Source organism: Parasteatoda tepidariorum, chromosome 5 (genome assembly GCF_982258835.1).
Source record: "Parasteatoda tepidariorum strain Cologne lab strain chromosome 5, Ptep-v5.0, whole genome shotgun sequence".
Lineage (NCBI taxonomy): Eukaryota > Metazoa > Arthropoda > Arachnida > Araneae > Theridiidae > Parasteatoda > Parasteatoda tepidariorum.
In genome coordinates, this window is record NC_141759.1 from 22,140,245 (window position 1) to 22,167,735 (window position 27,491).

The 27,491-nt window shown below is 31.6% G+C and overlaps 1 protein-coding gene across 6 annotated transcripts; it reads right to left on the bottom strand.

Annotated features, from left to right (window-relative positions):
- Positions 1–1,136: 1,136 nt before the first annotated feature.
- LOC122272244 (uncharacterized) lies at positions 1,137–25,677 on the bottom strand. Of its 6 annotated transcripts, XM_087163508.1 has the most exons (11): positions 25,426–25,672; positions 20,510–20,632; positions 20,411–20,434; positions 20,251–20,274; positions 20,091–20,114; positions 4,373–4,396; positions 4,243–4,266; positions 4,137–4,160; positions 4,034–4,060; positions 3,780–3,806; positions 1,263–1,359 (listed from the first exon to the last, which is right to left on the bottom strand). In XM_087163508.1, exons 1-11 carry the CDS (start codon positions 25,475–25,477, stop codon positions 1,289–1,291), a joined length of 444 nt encoding a protein of 147 aa, XP_087019634.1. In that variant the 5' UTR covers positions 25,478–25,672; the 3' UTR covers positions 1,263–1,288. The 6 variants fall into 6 exon arrangements, with proteins under 6 accessions (XP_087019639.1, XP_087019637.1, XP_087019636.1 ...); XM_087163511.1 differs by lacking the exon at positions 4,373–4,396 and having other exon boundaries at positions 1,243–1,359; positions 25,426–25,676; XM_087163510.1 differs by lacking the exon at positions 20,251–20,274 and having other exon boundaries at positions 1,257–1,359; positions 25,426–25,674.
- Between the last annotated feature and the right edge of the window lie 1,814 nt (positions 25,678–27,491).

A 27,491-nucleotide genomic window follows, 5' to 3' on the forward strand; every position in this document is an offset into this window, starting at 1 on the left:
AAATTACAAATTCACTTTGTATTTTGATTGCATTCAAATGCTTCTGTAGATTGATTCGTTAACAAATGAGTGAAAATAAATAAGTAAGCAAATAGCTTATCATAATATTTATGATTTCTTGATATTAAATTTAATTTGGATATATCAATTACCAATATGTTTTAATATTATATGAAACATAAATTTATCTATTTAAAAATGCAAAAATTTATGTATTTAAAAATGCAAATTAAATATTTTTAAAATGTAATTGATATATCCTAATTAAATTTAATATCAAGATATCATAAATATTATGATAAGCTATTTGCTTACTTATTTGTGAACGAATCAATCTACAGAAGCATTTGAATGCAATTAAAATACAAAGTGAATTTGTAATTTTATAAAAAGTATTTTATATTAAGTTTATAAGAAGAGATCAACCAAATAAGTTTATATTGAAAAACAACTATTGTTATTAATTATTGTTACTTAAATAAAATTATTTTCGTTAAATATTTAATATAAATATATATTAATATTATAATATATTAATATACATTAATAATGATAAAAAGCATGACATTTGTTGTTATTAAATGATAGAATTCACTAAAAGTATATAAATATGTAATAAATAAAATAATTTTGTGATAAAAATGATAAATGAGGTTTATCTATTGTCGATACATTGGTCATTCTCATTTACACCTGAAAAAATAGCCAAAAAATCCAATTTTTGTAACTGTGCGGGGCTACCCGACACATCTTGAAAGGAGCTAAAAAACATGTTTTTTTAAATTTCTATTTTTTTAAGTTAAACTATTCTTTTTTTGGTTTATTCTTTTTGCATTATTTAACTAGATGGTAAAACAAGAGAAACATACAAAAATATTGATTATTACTCAATATTATACAGAAATATAAGCAAAACTCCTTAGGTGGGCGGGGCTAACCGACTCTCCCCTATATTATAGTTTGTTAACATTCAGGGAAGCCAAATGCTAAGTTATCTGTAAAAGTGCTAATAAATCGGTTTCGAATTTAATACTGTTTGAATAAGGTTTAACTTTTTTTTTAAAGTGTCACTACAAAATAACTACAACTAAGTATCATTTTATATGGTACTTTGGACTTTTTGATATATTTAGTGGGTGTGAAATTACTTAAACTAAAAAATACTAAACTAAAAGTAGATTAAAAAATTTTACTACTAGAAAATATTAATTTACCAATGCTGTGCAAATTGTCATCTCTGACCATCTATAAGTGTTTGTGTATGGAATTGTGTGTCAATGCTCTGAAACTAACAGTCTCTTTCTCTGACTTTTAAAGGAAAAAGATAATATCTATACATACCCTCTTCAACTTCGATACCTTAAGGAAAAATAACTCTGTTACAACAACAAAAGTTATCTTTTGTTAAAAATGTATATTTAAGAGTAATTTGTGTAAATTAAATTACTTTTCATCAGTTAATTTTGTAAAACGTCCTCTGATTTTTAATTTTGCAGTAAAAGATTAATTTCTGAGCTCATGGCAGTGACTTCAAATGAAAACCCAGCATTACCACTGAACTAAAATCCGTTTTTAACTAAATAATTTTATTGTATGAATGCTTTTTTATTAATAATATTTTTATCTTTTGACATTAGGAAACGACATTGTAATTTTTGTTATACAGTAGAGTAATAATTTTCGAATATAGGATTGGTATGCCGACTGAAAAAAAAAAGTTACAAAATTAAAACTCCTTTTTGTTAATTAACTCTTTTGTACGATATGTTTACAATACTTTTTATCAGTTAATATTGTAAAGCGACCTCTTATTTTTAATTTTACTGAAAAAGAAAAATTTGTCAAGACGTGATAAGGATGCATAATAAAAAAAAAATGACAGAAAAAAAAGAAAGAAAGAAACTGTTCCATTAACTAGAAACCTATAAACTGGAAATCTATTTTTGCTAATTAACTTTATAATACGACAAATTTGTTCCGTTTATAAAATTTATCAGTTAATATTGTAAAGCGACCTCTTATTTTTAATTTTACTGAAAAAGAAAAATTTGTCAATGCGTGATAAGGATGCATAATGAAAAAAAAATGAAAGAAAAAAAAAGAAAGAAAGAAACTGTTCCATTAACTAGAAACCTATAAACTGGAAATCTATTTTTGCTAATTAACTTTATAATAAGACAAATTTGTTCTGTTTATAATATTTATCAGTTAATATTGTAAAAAGACCTCTTATTTTTAATTATACAATAAAAGTCTAATTTCCGAAAGCTCTGTAGTGACGGTTTATAGATGTGCAACTTTTCATAACTCTGAAAACCAATTTTTATCAATTAACTTTATTAAACGGTAAATCTACTTTAGTTTACTATCGTCGCTGGGCAGCCAACCAAATTTTGAATCTATGACTACCAATGCTCAACTCCGCAGCCTTCTAATTTCGAATTCAACCCAAAAGACAAAAGAACGACCGGATCAAATATTGGGAGAAATCTGCCTTCATGGAGGACTTTTTTATAGAACTAACCAATATTTGCGTTACATGGAAAGGAAAACTATGAACACCTCCTATGATTAGCCTAACTACAAGGAAACTCTAAACCATGATCCGTCTACCACTGAAGATATTTTACGTCATCACTGTGATCGGCGCGAGACAGATGCGGTCTTCGTATTGACCTACCATCTCTGGGAATCAAACCCAGGTCACCACATTGGGCGCTGAGTGCTCCATCCCCTCTAATTTGCTTTATTTATCATATTTTATCAGTTCATATTGTGAACCAACTACTAACTTTTTTACAGTAAACGAACAATTGCTAAACACGAGTTTGTTCATCACCTCCTACATCAGAAAGTCTCCATACGGGTTTTTAAAAGAAGTCTGCGCAGACTATTTAAAAAGTGAACCAGTTGTGCGCATGAAACCTAATCCTTTTTTGAAAGTATTATTGGTTTTTATTGAAATTACATACATTTGCTGACTTGTGTGCTCAATATAGGCTTATAAGTCATTGTCAAGTAGAAAATACAGATAGAACAATTCAGAGAGAGACATCACGAAGAATACATCCAAGGTTACGGCGGGATTCGAACCCGCTACCTCCACGCTTAACAGAGCGTTTGGACCGACGATACCGCTCGGCCAGGGAGGCCCCTTTTTTTTAAAAGTAAATGAGAGAAGTTTATCATATATATTAGAGAATTGAATCTGTAGTGGTTGACAAGTGAATAAGACAAACCAAACATATTCATAAATTGAACGAAATTTTAGAGATATATTTGCTACCATGGTTTTATTTTTACTAAATTTTCCACTAAATGGCTCTTTCCTAAACTGGCATGTCTTCATAGTGCTCAGATCGGACTACCTGTAAAAAACGGCGTGGAGGCTTTCAGTTGTACGAGGCGTTTATTTGTAACGCCTTTCTTTCAAACATTTTGTTGCTGGTTTGTGGTTGAAGAAAATTGCTGAGCATACCTGACTGATATTGAGTTTTGATATTAGCACAGAAATAAATTTCTCACACAAATACTTGAATATCGATTTTTCTAATTATTTCTAAGCATATTCTAAAGATGATTTCTGAACACATTTGTAAGCTCATAATGGTTTATGACACCCAATACAAAATATAGCTTAATCACACAAATATTTTTTATACAGATCTACGCACACCTAAATCAGAGTGATTTGTGACATCTGAAATAAACAAATAAATAATTCTATGACCCAAATAATCTGATACTTATTTGTAACTAAAGATAATTTCTGAACATACCTGACTCAGATTCTTCTGCAATGAATGCTTAAAAAAAGAAAAAAAGAATATATATATATATATACATATATATATATATATATATATATATATATATATATATATATATATATATATATATATATATATATATATATATATATATATATATATATATATATATATATATATATATATATATATATATGTATATATATATATATATATATATATATATATTCTGGTTTGCCTCTAATGATAATGTTTGAACATACCTATTTCGTTAGTTTTGCTTGGGTCACCTAATTGGAAAAAATTACTCAGTTACTGAAATATTTTGGTTACTAATTCAAAACCGAAACTAATTTCTGGACTTACCCATATCATATTGTTTTATGATACCTAAGAAAAATGAAATAAATAAGAAAAATCTCCTTCAGAAGTATTTTAATTCTGGTTTTTCAGTGTTAATGATTTAACATACCTGGCTCAGATTGGCTTGAGACACCTAAATAAAAAAAAATTACTCTATCACACAAATATTTTGATATTAATTGACTATAATATTTAAGCATAATATTTAACATATATTTGACAATAATATTTAAGCATACCTGGCTCAGAATGGCTTGGGACAGCTAATTAAAAGAAAATAACTCGATCACACAAACATTTTTTATACTAATTTAATAAAATGTCACTGAAAATAATCACTGCTGCATGAAACACCTGAGGAAAAAAATAGTGGTTTACCACAAGATAATGCTTGAACATACCTGGCTCAGAATGACCTGGGACACCTAATCAACAGCATATATCGATCACACAAACATTTTATATACAAGTTTGAAATTGAAAATAATTTTTTAACATAACTACCTCATTTTCGCTCGTTACTGCTAATAAAGAAGATAGAAATTTTTCATACAAATATTTTAATATTGGTTACTGACGTCCAAGCATATGCTTGGCACAGATAGGTTTGCTACACCTGATGAAAAAAATGCAAATACAAATAATTCGATCATTGGGTTTCCTCTAAATTTTGTATAACTGAATAAACTTGAAGGCAAAATTTAAAATCTTTTTCTTTATACGTATGAAAGATTTTTAAAGATGTTTGTTGAAATGGAAGAAGTGAAAATATTAAAATCGTTTTCAAAAAAAAAAATGGATATAGCTTAGAACGCAAGTTTAAAAAATGCTAAAAGCAAGTTTAAAACAGCTTCCGAATGGCTAAAATTTCCTTCTTATGTGCTTCACTTCGTCCATTTCGAATCACTAAAAATAAATGATTAACGAAACAATTAGTAAACATCCAAGAGGGCAACCTACATTTATAATGATGAATATTAGATTAATATTAAAAATTTTAAAAACGAAAGGTTATTATTAAAAAATTTCTTCTTAAGTGTTTTACTGTGCTCTTCACAAATCTCACGAAATATTGGCGAAAAAATTAGTAACATCCAAAACAGTAATCCACATTTGCAATGCAGAAAAAAAAATTTGTGTAATAATACCATTTAAATAATTCAACTTACTTCGAAACTGAAGTATTAAAAAACAAAACGCGAAGGCTAATCTGTAGTCCATTTTCCAGTCGAATTTATAATAAACTTTCAAAACAGAGAAAGCTGCAGTTAAGGAAGGTAATGGTACCATATTATGACGTATCTAAACATGCTTTTGACGCCTTCAGTTTTTATAATAAAAACACTGAAGAGTATATGAAACTATTAATTTTATGTCAAGCAAAATTAAATTATCCTGAACTGGTGAATTGCAACAGTTACTAAGGGTAAATGTTTATTTGTTTCCTGAGTTTGCTATTCACAGCGAAACATTAAATCGTTTAGTTTACACAGAAGGAAGGTTAAACTTAGTTTTATTATATTTTTCCATTAAATTGCAACAAATAAGTTTGATCAATTTTGTTTTATTCATGATGCCACTCTTCTACATTCATTTGGTTTAAGCTCTCTATTAATGCTGTATATCTTGAAATGCGTGTTTGAAAAAAAACCGCTATCGTTCAATAATCGGCATTAAAAAAATAAACATAAGTAAACAAGTGTGTTTAACCCATTCTAAGGCCGTGGTCAGAATTCTTACCACAAGTTTTAATGTTCATGGTAAATTATTTATCACTTTTAATTTAGGGTCCCATTTGTAAAAAACTGTAGCTCTGATCAGTGGTCTATAAATAGCAAAACTACTGTTGTCGTTATGTTTTTTCATAGTTCGTAGCGTGGAATTTAACCAGATTAACACGTTGAGCGCCACGCTAATTTTACATAACTTACCCATCTGGCCACAGTAAATAAATACAAACTAAATTTGCAAACATTAGACGGATTTTGCTATTTTTTTAGAAACTTTCTCATGACATATCTGACAAAAAAAAGGTGAATTTTATAAGCCTACAAATTGTTTAAAAATAGTGGTGGATAAAAATATACAAAATTGAATTTATTAAACCAAGAATCACAATAATTAAGTAAATTTTGAATAAATTTCCTGTAATTCCATAAAAGAGTGTAAATTTTACAGTTCTATATTATGTTATACGCTGTCAGCCAGCTGCTTTTCGCGACCTATGTGAAAGGTCAGCAAGCGGTGGCAGATGCAGCCAAAATGTTATTTCAGTTCTTTTAAAAAGTGAACCAGTTGTGCGCATGAACCCAAATTCGACTTTAAAAGCTATAGGGAGAAATTCATGATATATATTTGAGAACTGAATTTGTGGTGGTTGACAAGTAAATAAACGCACAGATGCCAACTTGCTTCGGACAGAAATTAAATATTTTCAAGTGGTAGTTTATTAATGTATGATTCTTAATTTAATAAATTAAATTTGTTAGGTTTTTATCCACCACTATTTCTAAATAATTCAAGAGATTATAAAATTCGCAACTCTTGTAACCGTTAAAACATGCCACACTGTTTAAAAAGTAAGCGAATTTAATCCAATATTTGCAAATATAAGTTAGTAGTTGTTCGTCATTTTTTAAATTATTATGGCTCGTCCGAAACAGTTGGTATTTCTATAAACGCAGAGATGCCAACTTGCTCCGGACAGCAAATATATATTTTAAATTGGTAGTTTATTAATTGTGATTCTTGGTTTACTAAATTCAATTTAGTAGACTTTTATCCACCACTATTTCTCAATAATTCTTCGGCTTATATAATTCACCACTTTATAGTACGTATGCCATGCTATAATTTTTAAAAAGCATACAAAAGTAGTCAAATATTTGCAAAGTTTACTTTATAGTTATTTACCGTTTTTTTTAAAAATATTTTGTCGCGTCCGGAGCAGTTGGCATCTCTGTAAACGCTTCGGATCAGTTGAATTATTACCTTCTGCAGATCTGCAGGTAATGAGGTTTTTTTAATAAAATTCTTTTTTAAATTTTAGTGGTACTAATAAATGAAAAAAAAAATTATCGTCTGAAGCTATGTTTATTCGATGCAAATCTTGCATGGATAAAAAGGATATCATTGAGTCCGAAATGAGAAACGATATATTAATAGAATGTGGTATATTTTCCTAAAATAATGCTGAGTTTCCATAAATTTTCTTCTTACAGTTGAGCAATTTTGACTCATCTGTTAAACTGATACACATATTACATGTTTATTTAATTTGCTGCGGAAATATCGTAAACGTGAATTAGGTATAAAGACTTATATGAATAATAAGTCATACCTACCACTGCCTTATAGGGTTGCTACAACATTCATGTTGTTGTTACATATCCCCCTGGAGAAGGAAAGCCTAGACCAGGTCCAGTAGGCCCCGTCGCGTCAGTTCCCCATATATCTGCAGAAAGTCCCAATCAACCAGCAGCTGCTTAAAACAAGCACCAAGGCAAAAAAGAAGGTTATCAGGACTAGCAGGTTGGAGTAGGAAAGAGGTTGGAAAGTCTTCTACCCATTTTAATACCTTGAACACTTAAGATGGCCACTACGAAATCTGGCCATGGCCGATTGGAAAGGCCGAGGTCCGCAGCATGTTAATGATCGGCCAGGGCTGTTGCCAGCATACCACTGATGGGATGTAGTACGGCGCCCACTGGAAGCAAACGACGTTTTCCCAGTAAGTGGATTTCAGTGGGAGTAAGACGGTTCAAACAGTCCATAGAAAGATCACAGCCATTCTTGGCGGAGAGTTGGGATCTAGTTCCCACACAAGCAACATCTTCATTCGGAGCTCCAAAAAATCGCTAATAAAAGCGTTAAATATCTATCTGTTCTACCCAATTCTTAATAAAAACAGCACGTAACACCCCAAGTCATCCCTGGTGAGTCTTTTCCGGCCTCTGGGAGGCCTCTTTTTCCGTTTTCAAGTTTTAGATTCCCGATGTTCCATTGATTTAGGCTTAGAGTGTCAGATCGCCATTTTAACATGTCATCCACTGCAAGTGGTAATCATTGCTATCTTTGGCTTAAATTTTCATTAACTTATCGACTCTTTTTCAAATTTAAAGCATTTCATTTCAATCCTTCATGCGATTCTCTATTTAAATATATTAACTTTTTATTTTCCGGTGGTCTGGTACTCTAATTATCAGTATCTTTAAATTTTTTGACGCTCCCAGGTATAGGCTATCGCTATGTTAAAATTAGTATTTTGTGAACTCTGACTTTGGACACTCAAATTTTTATCTTAACGTTTTTATTTCTATCTAATTTTTTTATATGTTAGTCCCTCAAATGTTTTCAATTGTCCGTCACCCTGTTTTTAATTTTTCACCCATCCTTTGACTTTATATTAAATTTCAAAGAGACATCACTTTCCCAGGCTAATGGTGTTCTATTCCCCATAACAAAATGCAAACAATATCTATGATCGCAAACACAGTTAAGTGCTTTAAATCACGCCAAATCCATAATTCTTTAATCAATTAAATTTATAATCGACATTATTCAGTTTAATAGCTTTTCCTATTCCATGCTGTTTTTAAGTTAATACCAGAGTCATTGTTTACGAACCTTTATTATATTGATTCTATCATACATTTGCTGTCTTAGTTCATTTATATTTCTTTTTACATAGATTAGGGCCATTTTATTTATCTCTAAGCGTTGTTTTTTTTTAATTATGTATCATTATATTATTGTTAATATTGTCTCCGAGTGCTTTATTTTGATTTTTCTTTGCATTTTTACAATATTTTTTTTCTCAAATAACAATGCTCAAGTTAGATTTACATACTCATTTATAGCTTAAGGCCATCTAGCAATATTTTGCATCAGCCTACCGGAAGATTTTGGATACTAACAACCAATGGAATACCCAGGTCAACTCATCAACAGTAGTACTTATTAATACTTCGGTTTGTTCACTCTCACCATTTTTAAGCACTTAGAAATTGTTTGTTAACATAGCGATGGCCTATCCTCTCTCTATTAGTACATTTATTGATATGACTTTTCCCGGCCTAGTACCAGTTGTTATCTACTGTTGCATCTTATCTATTTAGCACTAAATTTGGTACTCTTTATTTCAATATCATTTTAAAAGTGTCGTAAATGTGAATAGGCTATCGCTGTGTTAAATTTTACCATTTGTAAACTCTGACTTTGGTCATTGTAATTAATGTCTTATTGTTCTCGCTTCAATCTATTTTTTATATTTGTTGTTCCCCTAAATGTCCTTTATTGCCCGAAATCCTGTTTTTTAATTTTCTCCCATCCCTTGATTTTTCATAGATTTTTATAGAGACTTCACTTTTCAATGTTAACGGTGTTCTATTCTCCATAGCAATTTGTAAACAAACTTCATGATTTCAGATACAGTTAACTGCGTTTAATCACGTGCCATCCACGTTCTTTTATTAAATTTCTATAAATTAGACCTTATGCTGCTCTATATCTTTTCCAATTCCATGTTGTATTCAGTTAATATTAAAGTCAGAGTTTACAATTCTTTAATATTTTTTCCTTTCTTATTGTACATACATTATTCCAATGCATTTTTATTATCATTTTACATATGTTAGGGCTATTCATATTTTCTAATAGTAGTTTAATCACATGTTTTTTTTTGTTTTTTTTTCTTAAATTACGTATTGTGTGTACTTTAATTACGACCTAAGTCTTTCATGTATTTTTTTACATAACTTATGGTCAATTAGTATTCTTTTTCCCAATCAAATGATTGATATATAGAATCAACTCAATGATAGACAGCTTCAGGCCAACTATTCAAGACCGGTACTAATTAATAAATTGCCATATTTACTCTCACCACTTTAATTTATATCATTAAGTTTGATTATGTTTCATTAGCACAGCGATGACCTATCACCTTAAAGTAATTATTTACATAGCTGTAACACTCCATGGCCCATTGTAATTCCTCTTTATTTCTTCTTCTTATCTATCTTCAGTATAGTTATTGATCTTTCTTTTATTTTATTTTAACCGATACATATTTTGGTTTTCATTTATTCTCATGTTTTGTGTGCTGTTGCCAGTGGCTCAATATTAGTTATCATAGTTTGTATCAATTAACTAGGATTGTCTAGCACTGTCTAGCTTCGTCTTCGACTATATTAGTTTTTTGTTTAGTGTATTTCTATTAATGCTTTAGTTCTTGCAATTATCATATTAATTAACATTGATAATGTAATGATCTTAATATTTTTGTCTCTGCCTAGCGCCGCTATAACGTTTTTCTTTATTTATTGCGTTTACAGTTTCATTGCTGTAATTCTCTTGGACAATCATAAATTTACAATTTAATGACACGATGGTAGATTTCTTAAACTAGGCTGATAGGTTTTTTAGCCTAAACAATATATCTTAATTCACATAAGCAATACTTTATTGTTTTCGCTCATGTTTTCATTCAGCCTAGCGCTGCCATTAAGCGTAAATACCCCACGATTTCCTCATAACTTGTTTTTATGCACTTAATGCAGTGTTATCATAATTTTCGACTGTTTCACTAATCTTTGAATCACTGGCATCGGCGCACACTAGCATCAATGGAGCATCACATCAAATCAAATTTTTAAATAAAAATTTTTACATCTTTCTTGGAATAATTTTTTCTGGGTAACTGGTTGGGACTCACCCTCGCCATTTAAAATAAAAAATTAAAAAATTGGTAACTAATACTTTAGTTTCTCGAAACGTCATTTTCCTCTGACGTATTGACTCTACGCATTGACTGACAAAAATCTCTGCTTATATATTGACTACCTTCTTTCATGGCTAATTCACAAGTTACAGACAATTGTTAAAATCCTGCAAGATCAACAAGATCCCAACGCAGAGTTACACAAACCTTTCAAAGAATTGACTACAATATCTCACTCACAGAAACTCCTTCCAGACCAAAAAATTCTCATCGAAAAGATAATAAAATCATACAATGTCCTGATACTAATACATCACCTTCAGTAATCGTTGATCTCACTTCTGTCTATGAACATACTTCTCCGGTAACCAACGACTACATCATCAGTGATACTCCAACTTCTACCAACAAAAATACCTCCATCATGTCACAGACTAAAAAGGATATCGAGCGCCTTCTGCAAATAATAGAGAAAAACGTCAACTACAGCTATCATAAGAAAATATTCCTTCCGCAGGAACCACGATCTGCTTGTATCAACGCAATTCAACAAATAAGGAAGATAACTTCGGAACAAGAAACTCATGACTTGATAAACTCTAGAAACTTCCAAACATCCTTAGACAAGAAAATTGACGACATACGAATAAAACTTGCTGACTTTTCATTAAATGTTCACTCCTCAAACCCACTAAATCAAATTGAAGAGAATCTAAGGACCATCAACGCAAGACTCGAAAAATTAGAAAATACCACCTCTATCAATGTTGATGTTCCACGAGTAATAATACCACCAAAACCAATAATAGTAAGACCACAAAAAGACTGCTCCACAACTGATATCGTGGAAAGGCTGATTCAGGAAGAACCTAAACTGCCCGTGAAAAAAGTCTACAGAAACAGCAAGATGCTAGAACTAAAGTTTCATAACAATCAGCATAAAGAAACGGTCCTCTCAACCTTACAAAAGACAGGCATCCAATATCACGACAAAGACGTAAAGTTGTTCTCTCTAATTCTTCTCAACACACCTACCACATTCACAGAAACTGAGATTATTGACTTGATAAAAATCAATGGCAATTTCGATCCTGCCTACGATATCATCAAACTGACCAAAGAAATCCCACATAAAAGAGATAATTCTAAGAGACATATTATTATAAGAGTCAACAGAAAACTATCCATCAAGCTTTTGAATCTTAATTATTTCTATGCTGGACTACAACGTTGCACAATTAAAAAAAGACTGGTCTTATTAAGATGCAGAAAATGCCAGACAATAGGCCATCACCAAAATACATGTATTGAGTCACACTGTTATTGTGAGAAGTGCGGATACCAAGGTCATAGTATTGAACATTGCACGGAAAAAGAAGAATACTGTATAAACTGTCACTCATCCAACAAAGACTCCAATTTAAATCTCGACTGTAATCACAGAGCCTCCTCACCTTCCTGCCCAACTTACCTGCACGAACTTAAAGAGCTACGTCAATCCAATCAAGTCTACACAAATCCCTACTAAAAAGACATATATATTTGCTTGTTAACATTTCTCTATATCTAGTGATACTTTTAACTCTATTAGTTTTTTTTTTCAGCGCTATTTTTTTTTTTTTTTTTTTTTTTTTTTTTTTTTTTTATTAACTTATTTTATTCATTTCTTTTTACATTCCATATTTTTTTTCTTTCCATTTCTTACTTTTCCTCATTTTATTTATTTTTAAATTTTTAAGGCAACTTTCATTCTTGTTTAAACTTTAGTTTCTAAGCATTTCAACTTAATTTCATTTAGTAATGCTTAATCAATTTAACAATGATATAAAACAGTATACTATATCAACAAATCTTGACGGACTTAACATTCTACAAATTAATCTTCAAAGGTGCAAAGCAGCTATCTTTTTATTGCAAAAAACGGTTGTTGAGCACGGGATCGATATAGTTTGTTTTCAAGAACCATATTCTCCTAAAGGAACAATAATAGGATACCCAAGCTTTTGGAAACTTTTCGTGTCGGCAGATGGTAAAAGTGGTATATTCATACCAAATAAAACAATAACTCCTCTACAGTTAGATATCCTACAAAATCCAGTTTCGATTTCGATAAATTCATCAAATAATTCTCCATTAATATTAATCTCTTTTTATAACTCTCCAAGTAATAACGAAATAAATTTAATGAAGGATTTAATCTATTACAGCAACAAAAATTTTTATAATTCACCTACTCTAATATGTGGGGATTTTAATGCTCATCATGACTTCTGGGGATATAACAACAGTGATGCCAGGGGCGATGCTTTACTGGATTTCATAACATCTAATGATTTGAAAATTCTTAATACCCAGCCCGCGACACCGACATTTGTAACCTCCTTAACTTCATCATTTCCTGATCTTACTTTAACAAATAATCTAGATGTTTTAACATCCACAACATGGAATGTAATGGATATAAACAGTAATTCTGACCATAAGTACATATTAATCCAAGTAAATAACACATTCTCTTTTTCCTCATTCACGCGATTCAAAACGAAATACGGAAATCACAATAAGTTCAGAAAAGTTTTTTCAACTTTTAACCTAGACCTAATAGATGATTTAAATACAATACAAAATCATTCAGACCTAAACAGTTTTACGAATAACTTAATTAATAAAATTTTTATAAGTTGTCAACAAACTTACAAAACTAAACTTTTTCATCGTCCAACAAATGCCACTTGGTGGACAACACAGTTAACAATTTACAAAAAAGAACTTCAAGCAATTAAAAGACGCTTTCAACGATCAAATGATACAGAGATTATTAATAAATATAAAACAATTTATAAGAAAAAAAGAGCAGAGTATAAAAAACATATTATACAAGCTAAATATAAAAGTTGGCAGATTCTTTGCGAAAACACTAAGAATATTTACGGTGCCCATTATAAATCTACATTTAGAACAAATTCATATCCAACAATACTCACAAATATATACAACAACAATTCTCAACTTGACGAAGCAAACAGCATTCTCAAAAATCTTTATCCTGACGATAATATTATTCCTACACGTCCATTAATTTACAGTAATAACACACCGGATCCCCCATTCACACACAATGAGTTACAACGCCTAATTAAGTCTCTTAACAGCAAAAAAGCACCCGGCATCGATGGAATAGATTACATTGTAGTTAAAATTTTATTCTCATTTTTCAGTACTTTAATACTTAAATTTTTCAACAAATGTCTTGCTCTAAATTATTTTCCAGATCATTTTAAGAAAGGTCAGGTTTTACTTTTTCTAAAAAAGGGCAAAGATCCAAAGCATTTAACATCTTATCGCCCAATCACCCTTCTACCTTGCTTGGGTAAATTTCTGGAAAAACTTATTATTAAAAGACTAAATTTTCATTTGGAAAATGTAAACGCCCTTTCAGATTTTCAATACGGTTTCAGATTCGGCAAGTCAGTCCATTTAGCTTTGGATAATTTTAAAGATAATTTAACACACCTAAAAAATAATTACAAACACGTTGCAGCTATATCTTTAGATATTAAAAGTGCTTTTGACAACATTCAATATAGTATAATTAATCATGAGTTGTCAAAACATCATATTCCCTCTAATCTTTGCCTTTTCATAGAAAGTATAAACACAAATAGACAAGCAATTGTTTCAACAGATCAAGGTTACGTAACTAAAAACATTTCAAAAGGTTGTCCCCAGGGGTCATGTATTGGTCCTACAGCATGGAATCTTACTATCAATAGTTTGCTTAACATACATTCTGAAAATTATATGATCCAAGCTTTTGCAGACGATCTGATTATACTGACTTTTGCCAACTCAAGGAGAAATTTGGAAGAGATTACAAATAATTCCCTTAATGAAATTCACACATGGCTAATTCAAAATGCTCTAAATCTTTCTATAGAAAAAACAGTTTACATCCACTTTTATAACACAGATCGCAGTGCAATATTTAAAATCAACAATATTAAAATTAAACATTCTAATCATTTTAAATATCTAGGAGTAGTAATTGACAAAAAATTAAACTGGGGTTCTCACATTAATCTTTTAAAACAAAAATCTAAAACATTATTAAATTCGCTTCAAAAAATCAACCAAAAATCATGGGGTATCAACCAAAAAGCGAGAAAATTAATATACAATACAGTAATAATTCCCGCATTAGCTCATGGTTGCAGCCTATGGGCTACGAATATCTCTCCACGTATTTATCGCTCTTTACAATCTATTCAAAGAAAATTTCTTTTAAACATGAGTAGAGCATATTATTCTACCCCAACGGCAGCACTTCAAGTACTAACAAATATTCCTCCTCTCGCAGAACAGATTATGTCAATATCTTGTTCAACAACCGTAACTCACCTCCAAAAAGATGCCAATTTTAATAATATAAGGTATAATACACTAGACTATGAGAAAAAGCTAAAAATACCACATCGCCATCCTTCTTTTCACTTAATTAACAAAATAACTTTAGTAGAACAGAATAATTTTGATTTTAACAGAAAAACAAACTATTTTACAGATGGCTCGAAGACAAACACAGGCACAGCTTTCGCTTTCCTCAATATTACACATTCACAAAGCTACACATTAGACAGGGAAAATTCGGTCTTTCAAGCAGAACAGTTGGCAATCTTTGAATGTATTAAATACATTAAGAGCACTAAAAACTTCAATAATAACGATATTTATGTAATCTGGTCAGACTCAAAATCATCAATATCATCAATACTTGATTTTGACACAAATAATAGAATTTCTTTTGATATTCAACAAGAACTACAACACACATCAATTCAAATTTCCTGGATTAAAGCACACAGCAATAGAGTAGGTAACGAAAAAGCAGATGATTTAGCTAAACAATCTACGAGACAACCAAAAAATTATGTATACCCACTTCCAGTTTCATATCTTAAACGACGTATTAAAGATTCTCTTCTAACAAAATGGCAATTTCAATGGAATAATTCAGACAGAGGCAGACGTCTATTCAAAATTATTAACAATGTTACTTTTTTTAAAACAATTCCTCCAAAACAAGTCATCTGGTTCTTGACGGGTCATGGACCATTCCCAACATTCTTTAATTACCTGCATATAACAGATACTGATCTTTGCACCTGCGGCCAACAAGGTTCGCCTGAACATTATCTCACTAGTTGCTCCTACACTGTCTCCTGGCACAGTCGTCAACCTAGCCCAACTAATTTAGAAATTTGGCAGAAAACTTTTATTACAAACAATACCTTAAACAAAAGATTAATAACAGTTATGAACTTCTTAGCGGATAATGACTATCTATTAAAATTTTAATAACTTCCCATTTTACATGTATAATATTTTTTTTTTGGTCTTATTTCATCCTAAATTCCACACTTTCAGTAAAATCTATTTTTTTTTTAATTTTTAAATTTTTTAAATTGTATGTTATTTAGGCTGGAGTGGAGCTGGACCAGCGGCCAAGTCCTGGGCTATATGGTTAAGGGTTTTCATAACCTAGGTACATGCTCAGGGCTTGGAGGAAAGAAAAAAAAAAAAAAAAGCACTAAATTTGATATATAGTTAACTGTCTTAAATTATCTTATTTGTTTCCAGTTAAATTTTCCTTAGGCAACTTTTAGTAATTGTATGCCATAGCCAGTGCATCCATTAATGACTGATCATTCTGCTTCAACCAATTAAGTTTCCTCACTCTGCCTAGCGCCGCCTTCATTGTTTCCTGCATTCTATCAGGTTTTCAGCACATCTAATACGTATTTATCCTCCCACGCCTCTTTTCTCTGGCGGTGACATACCTTATCAATGGAGCATCGGTTCTCAATTAACTTCTACTCTGGGCTTTCACAGAGGCCAGGCTTTGACTCACCATTGCCACTCTTTTAAATTTGTATTTTTACATTAACTAACGTTTTTAAAGCCCTCTATTTACCCTTTCTGCTTACATATTGACCACCTTCTTTCATGGCTAATTCACAAGTTACAGACAATTTTCAAAATCCTGCAAGATCAACAAGATCCCAACGCACAGCTACACAAAACTTTCAAAGAGTTGACTATAATATCTCACTCACTGAAACTCCTTCCAGATCAAAAAATTCTCATCGAAAAGATAATAAAACCACACAATGTCCTGATACTAATACATCACCTTCAGTAATCGTTGATCTCACTTCTGTCTATGAACATACTTCTCCGGTTACCAACGACTGCATCCTCAGTGATACTCCAACTTCTACTAACAAAAATACCTCCATCATGTCACAGACTAAAACGGATATAGAACGCCTTCTACAAATAATAGAGAAAAACATCAACTACAGCAATCATAAGAAAATATTCCTTCCGCAAGAACCACGATCAGCTTGTATCAACGCAATTCAACAAATAAGGAAGATAACTTCGGAACAAGAAACTCATGACTTGATAAACTCTAGAAACTTCCAAACATCTTTGGACAAGAAAATTGACTACATACGAATAAAACTTGATGACTTTTCATTAAATGTTCACTCCTCAAACCCACTAAATCAAATTGAAGAGAATCTAAAGACCATCAACGCAAGACTCGAAAAATTAGAAAATACTACCTCTATCAATGTTGATGTTCCACGAGTAACAATACCACCAAAACCAGTAATAGTAAAACCACAAGAAGACTGCTCCACTACTGATATTGTGGAAAGACTGATTCAGGAAGAATCTAAACTGCCCGTGAAAAAAGTCTATAGAAACAGCAAGATGCTAGAACTAACGTTTCATAACAATCAACATAAGGAAACGGTCCTCTCAACCTTACAAAAGACAGGCATCCAATATCACGACAAAGATGTAAAGTTGTTTTCTTTAATTCTTCTTAACACACATGTCACATTCACAGAAACTGAGATTATTGACTTGATAAAAATCAATGGCAATTTCGACCCTGCCTATGACATCATCAAACTGATCAAAGAAATCCCACATAAAAGAGATAATTCTAAGAGACACATCATCATAAGAGTCAACAGAAAACTCTCCATCAAGCTTTTGAATCTTAATTATTTCTACGCTGGTCTACAATGTTGCACAATTAAAAAAAGACTGGTTTTATTAAGGTGCAGAAAATGCCAGACAATAGGTCATCACCAAAACACATGTACTGAGTCATACTGTTGTTGTGAGAAGTGCGGATACAAGGGTCATAGTATCGAAAATTGCACAGAAAAAGAAGAATTCTGCATAAACTGTCACTCATCCAACCAAGACTCCAATTTAAATCTGGACTGTAATCACAGAGCCTCCTCACTTTCCTGCCCAACTTACTTGCACGAACTAAAAGAGTTACGTCAATCCAATCAAGTCTATAAACATCCCTACTAAAAAGACATATATATATATTTACTTATTAAGATTTCTCTATATCTAGTAACACTTTCATCTCTATTAGTTTTTTTTTTAACGCTATATTTTTTTTCTCTTTCTTTCTTATTAATTTATTTTATTCATTTCTTTTTAATAATTTCCCCTTTCACATGTATATATATATATATTTTTTGTCTTATATCGTCTTAAATTCCACACTTTCAGTAAAAAAAAAATTCTTTTTTTTAAATATCATGTTATATAGGCTGGAGTGGAGCTGGACAGTGCCGTAGAGAGCTTAACTCGCGCCCGGGGCACAATACCTTTTTAGCGCCCCCCCCCCCATTCGAAAACCATCTAATATTATAAGTAAAATATACTCGCAAAGTAATAAATAAATAAAGTAAAATAAATAAAGTCATAGGCTCAAGCTAGGCATTAAATTTGAAACAAAAAATCTAGTTGAGAAAACAAGACTAGATTTTGAAATGTATATGATCATCTAGAATTACTTCAAAAGATACCTATTATTTATTTTACACATTTATAAAGAAATATTTTAAAAATACGCAGTTTTAAAACAATAAGAAAGTAAATATTTATTATCTCTAAGGAAATACATATATTTAATAATATGATTATAATACATTAATAAAACTAATTACTATGTATAAATTTTCCGCTTTTGATGAAGCAAATTTATCAATAACATCATTAAATGAGATCATACTTTAATGATAAAGTTGATCGTAAGCTACTTTGCGTTTATAGAAATAAAAATAAATAGTGTTCTGAAAGAAAGAATGTTTGTACTTTGTACACTGTACAAACATACAAACACTTTGTACACTGATGTTTGTACCTTGTACACTGCAAATATTTGGAGATAATATATGTAACCACACAGCGTAGATGCCATAAGGAAGTGCTGACAGACACAGGTTGAGTCAGCCCTGACATTAGAAAAGACGCATCATTTCTATTATGAATACATTATTACAGTTTGATAGTGTTCCTTTTTATTTACGAATTAACATTTATTATATTTCACTGGCACTAAATTTAAAATATATTTTCCAGAAATAAATTATAATTAAAATAAAAAATTATCCAACAATTTTTTTTGTTTTGCTGACCATTTGGCGCCCCTCTGTGAGTAGCGCCCGGGGCATGATGCCCTCCTTGCTCCCCCCTCGCTACGCCACTGGAGCTGGATTAATGGCCAAGTCCTGGGCTATATGGTTAAGGGTTTTTTTTTATAACCTAGGTACATGCCCAGGGCTTGGAGGAAAGAAAAAAAAAGCCATTCTTTGCGAGCACATCGGCTGTCTCATTGCCCTGTACCCCGACATGCGATGGGATCAGATAGAAGCCTCATAATCTCCTGGCCAGGAATATCAAATATTTCCGGCCAGTTCTTGAAATACTGAATAGCACTCCTACAATCGGTCAATATCAAAATGCAATTATTATCAGTTGTCTGGGCATAATTAAGGGCAGTTCCAATAGCTATGATATCAGATATAAAGACTGAGCAATAGTCAGGGTTTCGGATACTGATCCTGACTTCACTATCATTGCTGTTGACAAAAACACCACTCCTTGTTCTACCGTCTTCGAACTTGCTACCGTCAGTGTAGATGACCAATGGGCCAGAAGTCAGATGGTTCAGTTTACAACATTCATGACAAAAGGATTGAAACTTTATTAACTCTGATCCTTGTCTTGTCTGATAAAATCACACAAGTATTTTGTTTAATAATTTAGTAAAATGTCATTGAAAATAATATCTGCTGCATAAAACCAGAGGGGAAAAAATAGTGGTTTACTACTAAGATAATGTTTGAACATACCTGGCTCAGAATGGCTTGGGGCACCTAATCAAAAACATAACTCGATCACACAAATATTTTGCTTAATAATTTAGTGAATTGTAATTGAAAATGTTCTCTGCTGCATAAAACGTGAGGGAAAAAATAGTGGTTTACTATTGAAGATAATGTTTGAACATACCTGGCTCAGAATGGCTTGGGGCACCTAATCAAAAACATAACTCGATCACACAAATATTTTGCTTAATAATTTAGTGAATTGTAATTGAAAATGTTCTCTGCTGCATAAAACGTGAGGGAAAAAATAGTGGCTTACTATTGAAGATAATGTTTGAACATACCTGGATCAGAATGGCTTGGGGCACCTAATCAGAAACATAACTCAATCAAACAAACATTTTATGTACAAATTTGAAATTGAAAATAATTTTAGAACATACCTGGTTCATTTTGGTTTTCAACTGCTAATAAGGAAGACAGAAATTTTCCACACAAATATTTTAACATTGGTTTGTCGGTAATGACTTCTAAGCATATGCTTGGCACAGATAGATTTGTGACACCTAATGAAAAAAATGCAAATGCAAATAATTCGATCATTGGTTTGCCACTAAATTTTGTGTTACCGAATAAACTTAAGAGGCAAAATTTATAAGTTTTTTTTATACGTAACTATAACAGTTATTTATTCACAAACAGTTTTCCTTTGAGTTCCTTTGCACTTCCTGTTCCCTGTTTCAAATTCTTTTAAACTCTAAACCTTCAGTTTTCCCAAGAAAGTGTAGTACACACTTGCAACTAAGATTTTTTTGTTCTTTATATGCTGCACATCTTTTAAAACGTCAAAAAATTTAAAATCCTAAATATTCAGACCAGAATGTGTTGTTTATCCTTATTTTTTAACAAAAAAAATGTCTTGTAAAACATTTTATATCACAATACGGCGATAATAATTTTATTAAAGGAAGATTTTAGCATGTTTTGATATAGCAATGATTTCGTTCTGAGAAATTTGATTTTAGAAAGCTGCTATTTTTATAATTCAGTAATTTTATTAGTAGCTGTCTCTTTATACCGAAAAGTTATATCTAATATAGGTAAATAAATAAAGACTTATATTTGTAATACAAAGGTAAAAGTTAATGTGCTATTTAAAAAAATTTCTGTAATTGATTCACTCTAAGGCTCTACTGATTCACTCTTATTTCACAAACAAGTATTAAACATAAAAACAGGGATCTGCATTTGAATTCAAAATAGAGAAATTACAATTATAAGAAATTACAATTGATCACAAAAGAGAGAACATTGTGATCGTATAATTGCGATTACTGGTTACCCATTTGTCAAATGTTTTTTTCTTCTTTGGATAGACTTTTCTAAACGCTAAACATTTCACTTCATGGTTGAAGAAACTGCATCAATTGATATTTGTCCTTCATTCGTCCAATAGGCTGTATTAGTTTTCAACTCCAGCTTTTAAGGCTTCCCAAATTTCTTGTCTTTCTTCAGCATTCATATTTATATTAACAGCGCCGCCGAGACAGTATATTTGAATAAGATAATCATAAAAAGAACATAAAAGTAATTTAAAATTATTATTATGTAATAAAAAAACAACTTTAAAAATGCTCGCTGATGAAAATAAAAAAAAAAAAACTCTGTCTAGAAAACAATCAACTGCAAGAAAAGGAATACCTGCAAGTGACGTAGTGTGGGTACCACGATCCTGATTGGTTATTGAAATGTGGCATTTTTTTCAAGTTGGCAACGGTTTTTCACATTTTACTTTCAGTAAATCAAGCCCATCAAGTATCAATTCTCTTATGTGTCACACTTTATATGCTTTCACAAACATTCTTTCACAAGTATTGCAATTCTTTCACTATATATTTTTTACTTATCACATAGACCAGTGGTTCCCAACCTGGGGGCGATATAGCTTCTCAAGGGGGCGATAATCCTTAGGGGGGCGATCAGGGGGCGACGAGTATTCAAAAGATAAAAATTGCTAATAATATTAATAACAAAAGCTATTTGAGATAGAAATTGAAAATATATATGACACTTATGGTTCTGGTGCAGACAAAGAATTATGATAGTTAAAAATTCAAGTGCAGGATCGTTTTCGTCATACGTTTTGGCATCGCAGGCGGAAATCTGAAAAGTCACTCTGTTCCTCTGAGCAATAATACTCTTTCCAGGCGTATTGATGAGATGGCCGCCGACGTTGAATCAAAACTCATCAGATTTTTGAAAGAAGGTAAATTTGCGTTGCAGATTGATGAATCAACTGTGATAGATAACAAAGCTGTTTTAGCTTACGTGAGATTCATAAATGAGATTAAGGAGATTAACGAGGAAATGCTGTTTACAAGAACTTTGAACACAGATGCAAAAGGATCGTCGATTTTTAAATAGGTCAAAGACTATTTTGAGGAAAAAGAAATTTCCCTTACAAATGTAAGTGCTTGTGCAACAGATGGTGCTCGAACCATGCCTGGTTGTCATACTGGGTTTCTGGGTCACCTTAAAAAAGAAGTACCGGACGTTATCTCACCATTCATTACGTCATTCATCGTCAACTTTTGGCCGCGAAAAATTGGTTATTTCTGGCATCAATAAAATAAAAGTTAATTCTCGTAATAGCCGTTTGTTCCGAGAACTTTGCCGTGAAAATGATGAAGATTTCGAATTCCTGCTCCTACATACAGCTGCGAGATGGCTTTCAAAAGGAAACTGAGCCGTTTCTTCGAATTGCTGGATTTGGTTACTGAGTTTCTCGACATCACTGATCCTGCTTTAAGAGAGAGTTTTAAGCAACGCAAGTTGGAAACTGCGTACCTCACTGATAGTTTTGAAAAAATGAAGGAAATCAACATAAAACTTCAAGGAAACAAAATTAACATTATCAAGGCTTCATTCATCTCCAAGTTTGATATCTACAAGTCAAATATTGGTTGCAAAGAGCTAATGCAATTTCCAACTCCTAAAAAGTGTTCAATGGCAGATATCGAGATTCTCGAAAATAAAATCTTATTTTCTATTGATCACCTTGATCAGTTATGGAATCAAGATTTAAAGATTAGATGAAATTAGAAATTTCGGATTGGATTTTCGATCCTTTCTCTTTTGAAGTTGTGGATAAGCTCGCTTCCGCTTTGTAAACTGGGTTTTTAGATTTGAAATACAGGGTGTCTATAAAAGAACTCCGGGGTTTTAAAAATTCATATCTCACTAACTATAAAAGATAGCAAAATTTAGTCGATTTCTCTGAAAAGAGTAGCTCAAAAAGTTTTACTCATACCAATTGGGAATGTTTGTATCTACTGTTGGCGGCGCTGCAGGGCATTGACCTTGAAATGACGTCGCGAAATTTGAAATGATGGCGACTCCGCAACAAAAGGCTCAATGTGTTATTTCAACAAGATGGGGCCCCGCCACACTTCAGTTTACGTGTGCTTGAGGCATTGGACGTTCGGCTCGGCAACAGGTGGATCGGAAGGGAGGGGCCTATTCCATGGCCTCCAAGGAGCCCTGATCTGACTCCGTTGGATTTTTTCTTCTGGGGGCATATCAAGAATCTTGTGTATGCAGAGAAAATTCGTGATGTTCAACATCTCAGGGAACGAATAGTCAATTGTGTGGCAACCGTCCCCCCAGACATGCTCGCCAGGACATGGGAAGAGGTAGAATACCGTTTAGACGTCTGCCGTGCCACTAACGGGGCTCATATAGAACTTTACTAAGTGTTAAAAAAAACTTGAAAATGTAAGCTTTTCAGTCATGTATAAAACATGTATGTATGTTTTTTATTTCATTAAAATATTTTGCCTCAAAACCCCGGAGTTCTTTTATAGACACCCTGTATAACTGAGGCTAAGGTCGTCTTTAAAAAATACGGTTACGAGTTAGCTTGGGTAAAGCTTATGGACGCTTATCCACAATTGTGGAAACAAACTGAGCCGCTTCTCATCTCGTTCCCGTCAACATATTTAGTGGAGAGAGGATTTAGTTCTGTTTCCAGCTGCTTACAAATCAAAGGGATAGGTTGGACATTTGCTTCAAAGGAGACCCGCGTTTAAATCTGACGAGCATAAAACCAGACATTCAAGTTTTAACTTGAAATACATCAAGCACATGGCAGTCAATGAAGTGGTAAAAATGTACTTTCTCACTCTTCATTTTTTTTTCTCAAATTTTAGTTGTTAACGTTTTAACTTTTTCTTGATTACATTAAAATATGAATTTAAAAAAATTTACTTTTGTTTTGATTATTCCGTTTTAAATGTCATTTTTTTTTTTTTTTTTGAAAAAAGAAAGATGCAGATTTTTTTGTAATTAATAAAGATGACAGGATAAATGTGCCTCCTTATTTGCATTACAATTTAAATTAAAATCAAATAACTTACTTAGCATATTTTCAGTGTTTGGTTGCTCACAAGCAACAATGAATGGTTTTTTGATCAAAAAGAGAAAGGGGCGATATGTGTTAGCCAATCCCAAGAGGGGGGCGATGGTCCACAAAAGGTTGGGAACCACTGACATAGACAGACACGAAGCCATGCCGAACATAAACAAACTAACTATGCATTCATACTCAAAACAAAAATATATCATGGTTACAAGAAAATACAGAAGCAAATATTAAGTCTAAGCTAAGCAAAGGACGTAAACGAAGAAGAATTTTATTTCAATAAACTCGATGTGCTGTATTTAATTAATTTTACGTTGATTATCATTCCAACTTATGTGGAGAAACTGAGGTCAAATTTTACACATCATATTGCTTATCGGCATTATATCATATTATCTGATCGGCTTGAGCGAACGTCACAGTTCACATGTTTGGATATCCGTGATCTTCTTCTTAAAGTGACCCAATTGACAAATTATGTACTTTTTTATTTGAACTTGTTGTGATGTCTTTTATTAATGCTCATGTTTGACTAATTTTTTTCAATCTCTTATATCTCTTTAGTCGAGATTATGGTGCTTAAATTGATCTAAACAAAAAGTGTGCGCACGTGAAAAACATCCATATTCCGAATGGGTAAAATTTTCCTTTTATGTGTCTTGCTATGTCCTTTTCGAATCAGTAAAAATAAATGATTAACGAAACAATTAGTAAACATCCACGAGAGCAACCAACATTTATAATGCAGAGCGAAAGATTAATATTAAAAAAAAAAAATCGTGTTTTACTGTGCCCTTCACAAATCTTTTTTTTTAAAAAAAAAAAAAAAGGGAAGAAAAAAAGAGTTTTGAAAGAATTGATAACATCCAAAATAGTAATCGATATTTGCAACACAGAAAAAAATAGTTTAATAATACAATTTAAATATTTTCTACTTACTTCGAAACTCAAGTATTAAAAAACAAAACGCGAAAGCTAATCTATAGTCCATTTTCCAGTCGAATTCCAGTCAAAACAGAAAAAGCTAGCATTAAGGAAAAGCTACCATATTATGACGTATCTAAATTTGCTTTTGACGCCTGCATTTTTTTAATAATGAAAACACTGAAGAGTTTATGAAACTATTACTTTTATGTCTAGCAAAAAAATTACCCTGAATTGGTGGCTTAGAACAGTTACTAAGAGAAAATCAATATTTATTTCCTGATCTTGCTATTCACTGTGACACATTAAATCGTTTAGTTTACACAGAAGGAAAGTTAAACATAGTTTTATTATATTTCTTAAATTGCATCAAATAAGTTTGATCGGTTTTTGTTTTATTCATGATGCCTCTCATATATATCCATTCGGTTTAAACTCTCGATAAATGCTGTATATCTCGAAATGCGTGCTTGAAAAAAAAAACATTATCGCTCAATAACCGGCTTTGAAAAAAAAAATAAACATAAGTAAAAATGTGTGTTTAACCCTTTCTAAGGCCGTTGTCGGTATTCTTTAAAAATCCATGATAAATTATTTATCACTTTTAATTTAGACTTCCATTTGTGAATAACTGTAGCTCTGATCAGTGGTCTACATGTAGCAAAAGGACTGTTGTCGCTGTCTTTTTTTTATAGTTTGTAGTGTAACAATTCTTGAGACACATTTAACCCGATTAAAAACTTCCTCCAAAAATATATCAACAGAAAATAACAGTCGACAAGTTTCAAGAGATCAAAAATAGGCGTGCCAAATGTGAATGAGAATAAACAAAAGTGAATGGTGAATGAATTCATATGAATAAAGCAAGTGTCTTGTTTAATTCATATCTATGACGATTCCCTTGTTAATATTAGTTCCTCAGCTCCTCTCCATGGAGCGTGAAAATGCATTTTATCTTGATTTGCCTCTCTGGGCCATTGTAAATTTTCTTGTTTTGTTTCTCACCTTTATTCTTCCGTTTTTCGTAGGTAACTTAGCGTTTAATCTTTAAAATCACTCTCGTTTCTTCTCATTCAAGTATGGCAAATTTTGAAAATGGGCACCTCTTTTTGAGAACTAGATATATGTCGAATAGTATTGGCTATTGATAAGTTTTTGAAGTTAAGTTTTTAATCAAATAATATTTTACCGCTTCTGTTTCTTGGTATTATATATTTAACTACGTTTAACGTTTATATAGTTAAGAAAACACCGCTAAATTTCAGTGGTACAAATCTTCCTAGGTCCATTAATGGACACCAAATGCCCCTGTGTCCGAGCATCAACACGAATTGCGTCTGATGCCTCACAGCAGCAAGTGTTTCCTTGATCTAGATCGGGGGTTTCCAACTTACATGAGGCCGGAGGCCACAATCAAAAACACAAATCAAATGTATGGCCGCAATTTTATCAAAATTTTATATAGGACTCTTTCATGTTTGAAGGAGCATTAAATATTGCTGTCAGATTTTTTGAAAGTTGTGCAAAACAAAAGTATTGAATTACAAATTAAAATAAGTAGATTTTTAAAAATATTTAATTGCATATTAAAAAATTTCGAGCTACAATAAATTTAATGTGCACCTATGTATTAAACAATTAATGTGCAACAGATATCTAATTGTTAAGATATAAAACTCCAAAAAGGTTGGTATTAAAACTTACATAGTAGCACACAAAATGTTCAATGAGAAAATTGAGGTTTGTCTGCTGCAACCACCAGAGAATAGATATTTACATTTTAAATTTAAGATTTACAAATGTATGTGTAAATATTTTCGTCCAAAATGAGTGGTTCTAAAAAGTTAAATCGGAGAATTTCTTGAAGAAAATATCTGATTCGCACATGCTAAATTATATTCACAAAATACAAAAAAATTAAATGAAAAAGAGCAACATACAGGATTATTTTTGTATTTGAATAAAAATTTTCTTGAATGCAAAACCTGAGAAATAAATTTTTTTGCACCGTTGGTATGTTAAATTTCACAGAAACGAAGAAATTAGACTTTTATTAACGAGAAAAGTATTTTAAACATATA

Bases quoted from the DNA above. Each gene is read 5' to 3' on its own strand.
- LOC122272244 (XM_087163508.1), bottom strand. From the start codon at position 25,477: ATGGACTATAGATTAGCTTTCGCGTTTTGTTTTTTAATACTTGAGTTT. The intron at 20,435-20,509 runs GTATGTTCTAAA...GTTTCTGATTAG, and splicing joins TGAAAACCAAAATGAACCAG to GTGCCCCAAGCCATTCTGAT. The intron at 4,267-4,372 runs GTATGCTTAAAT...TTTTTTATTTAG, and splicing joins CCCAAGCCATTCTGAGCCAG to GTGTCTCAAGCCAATCTGAG.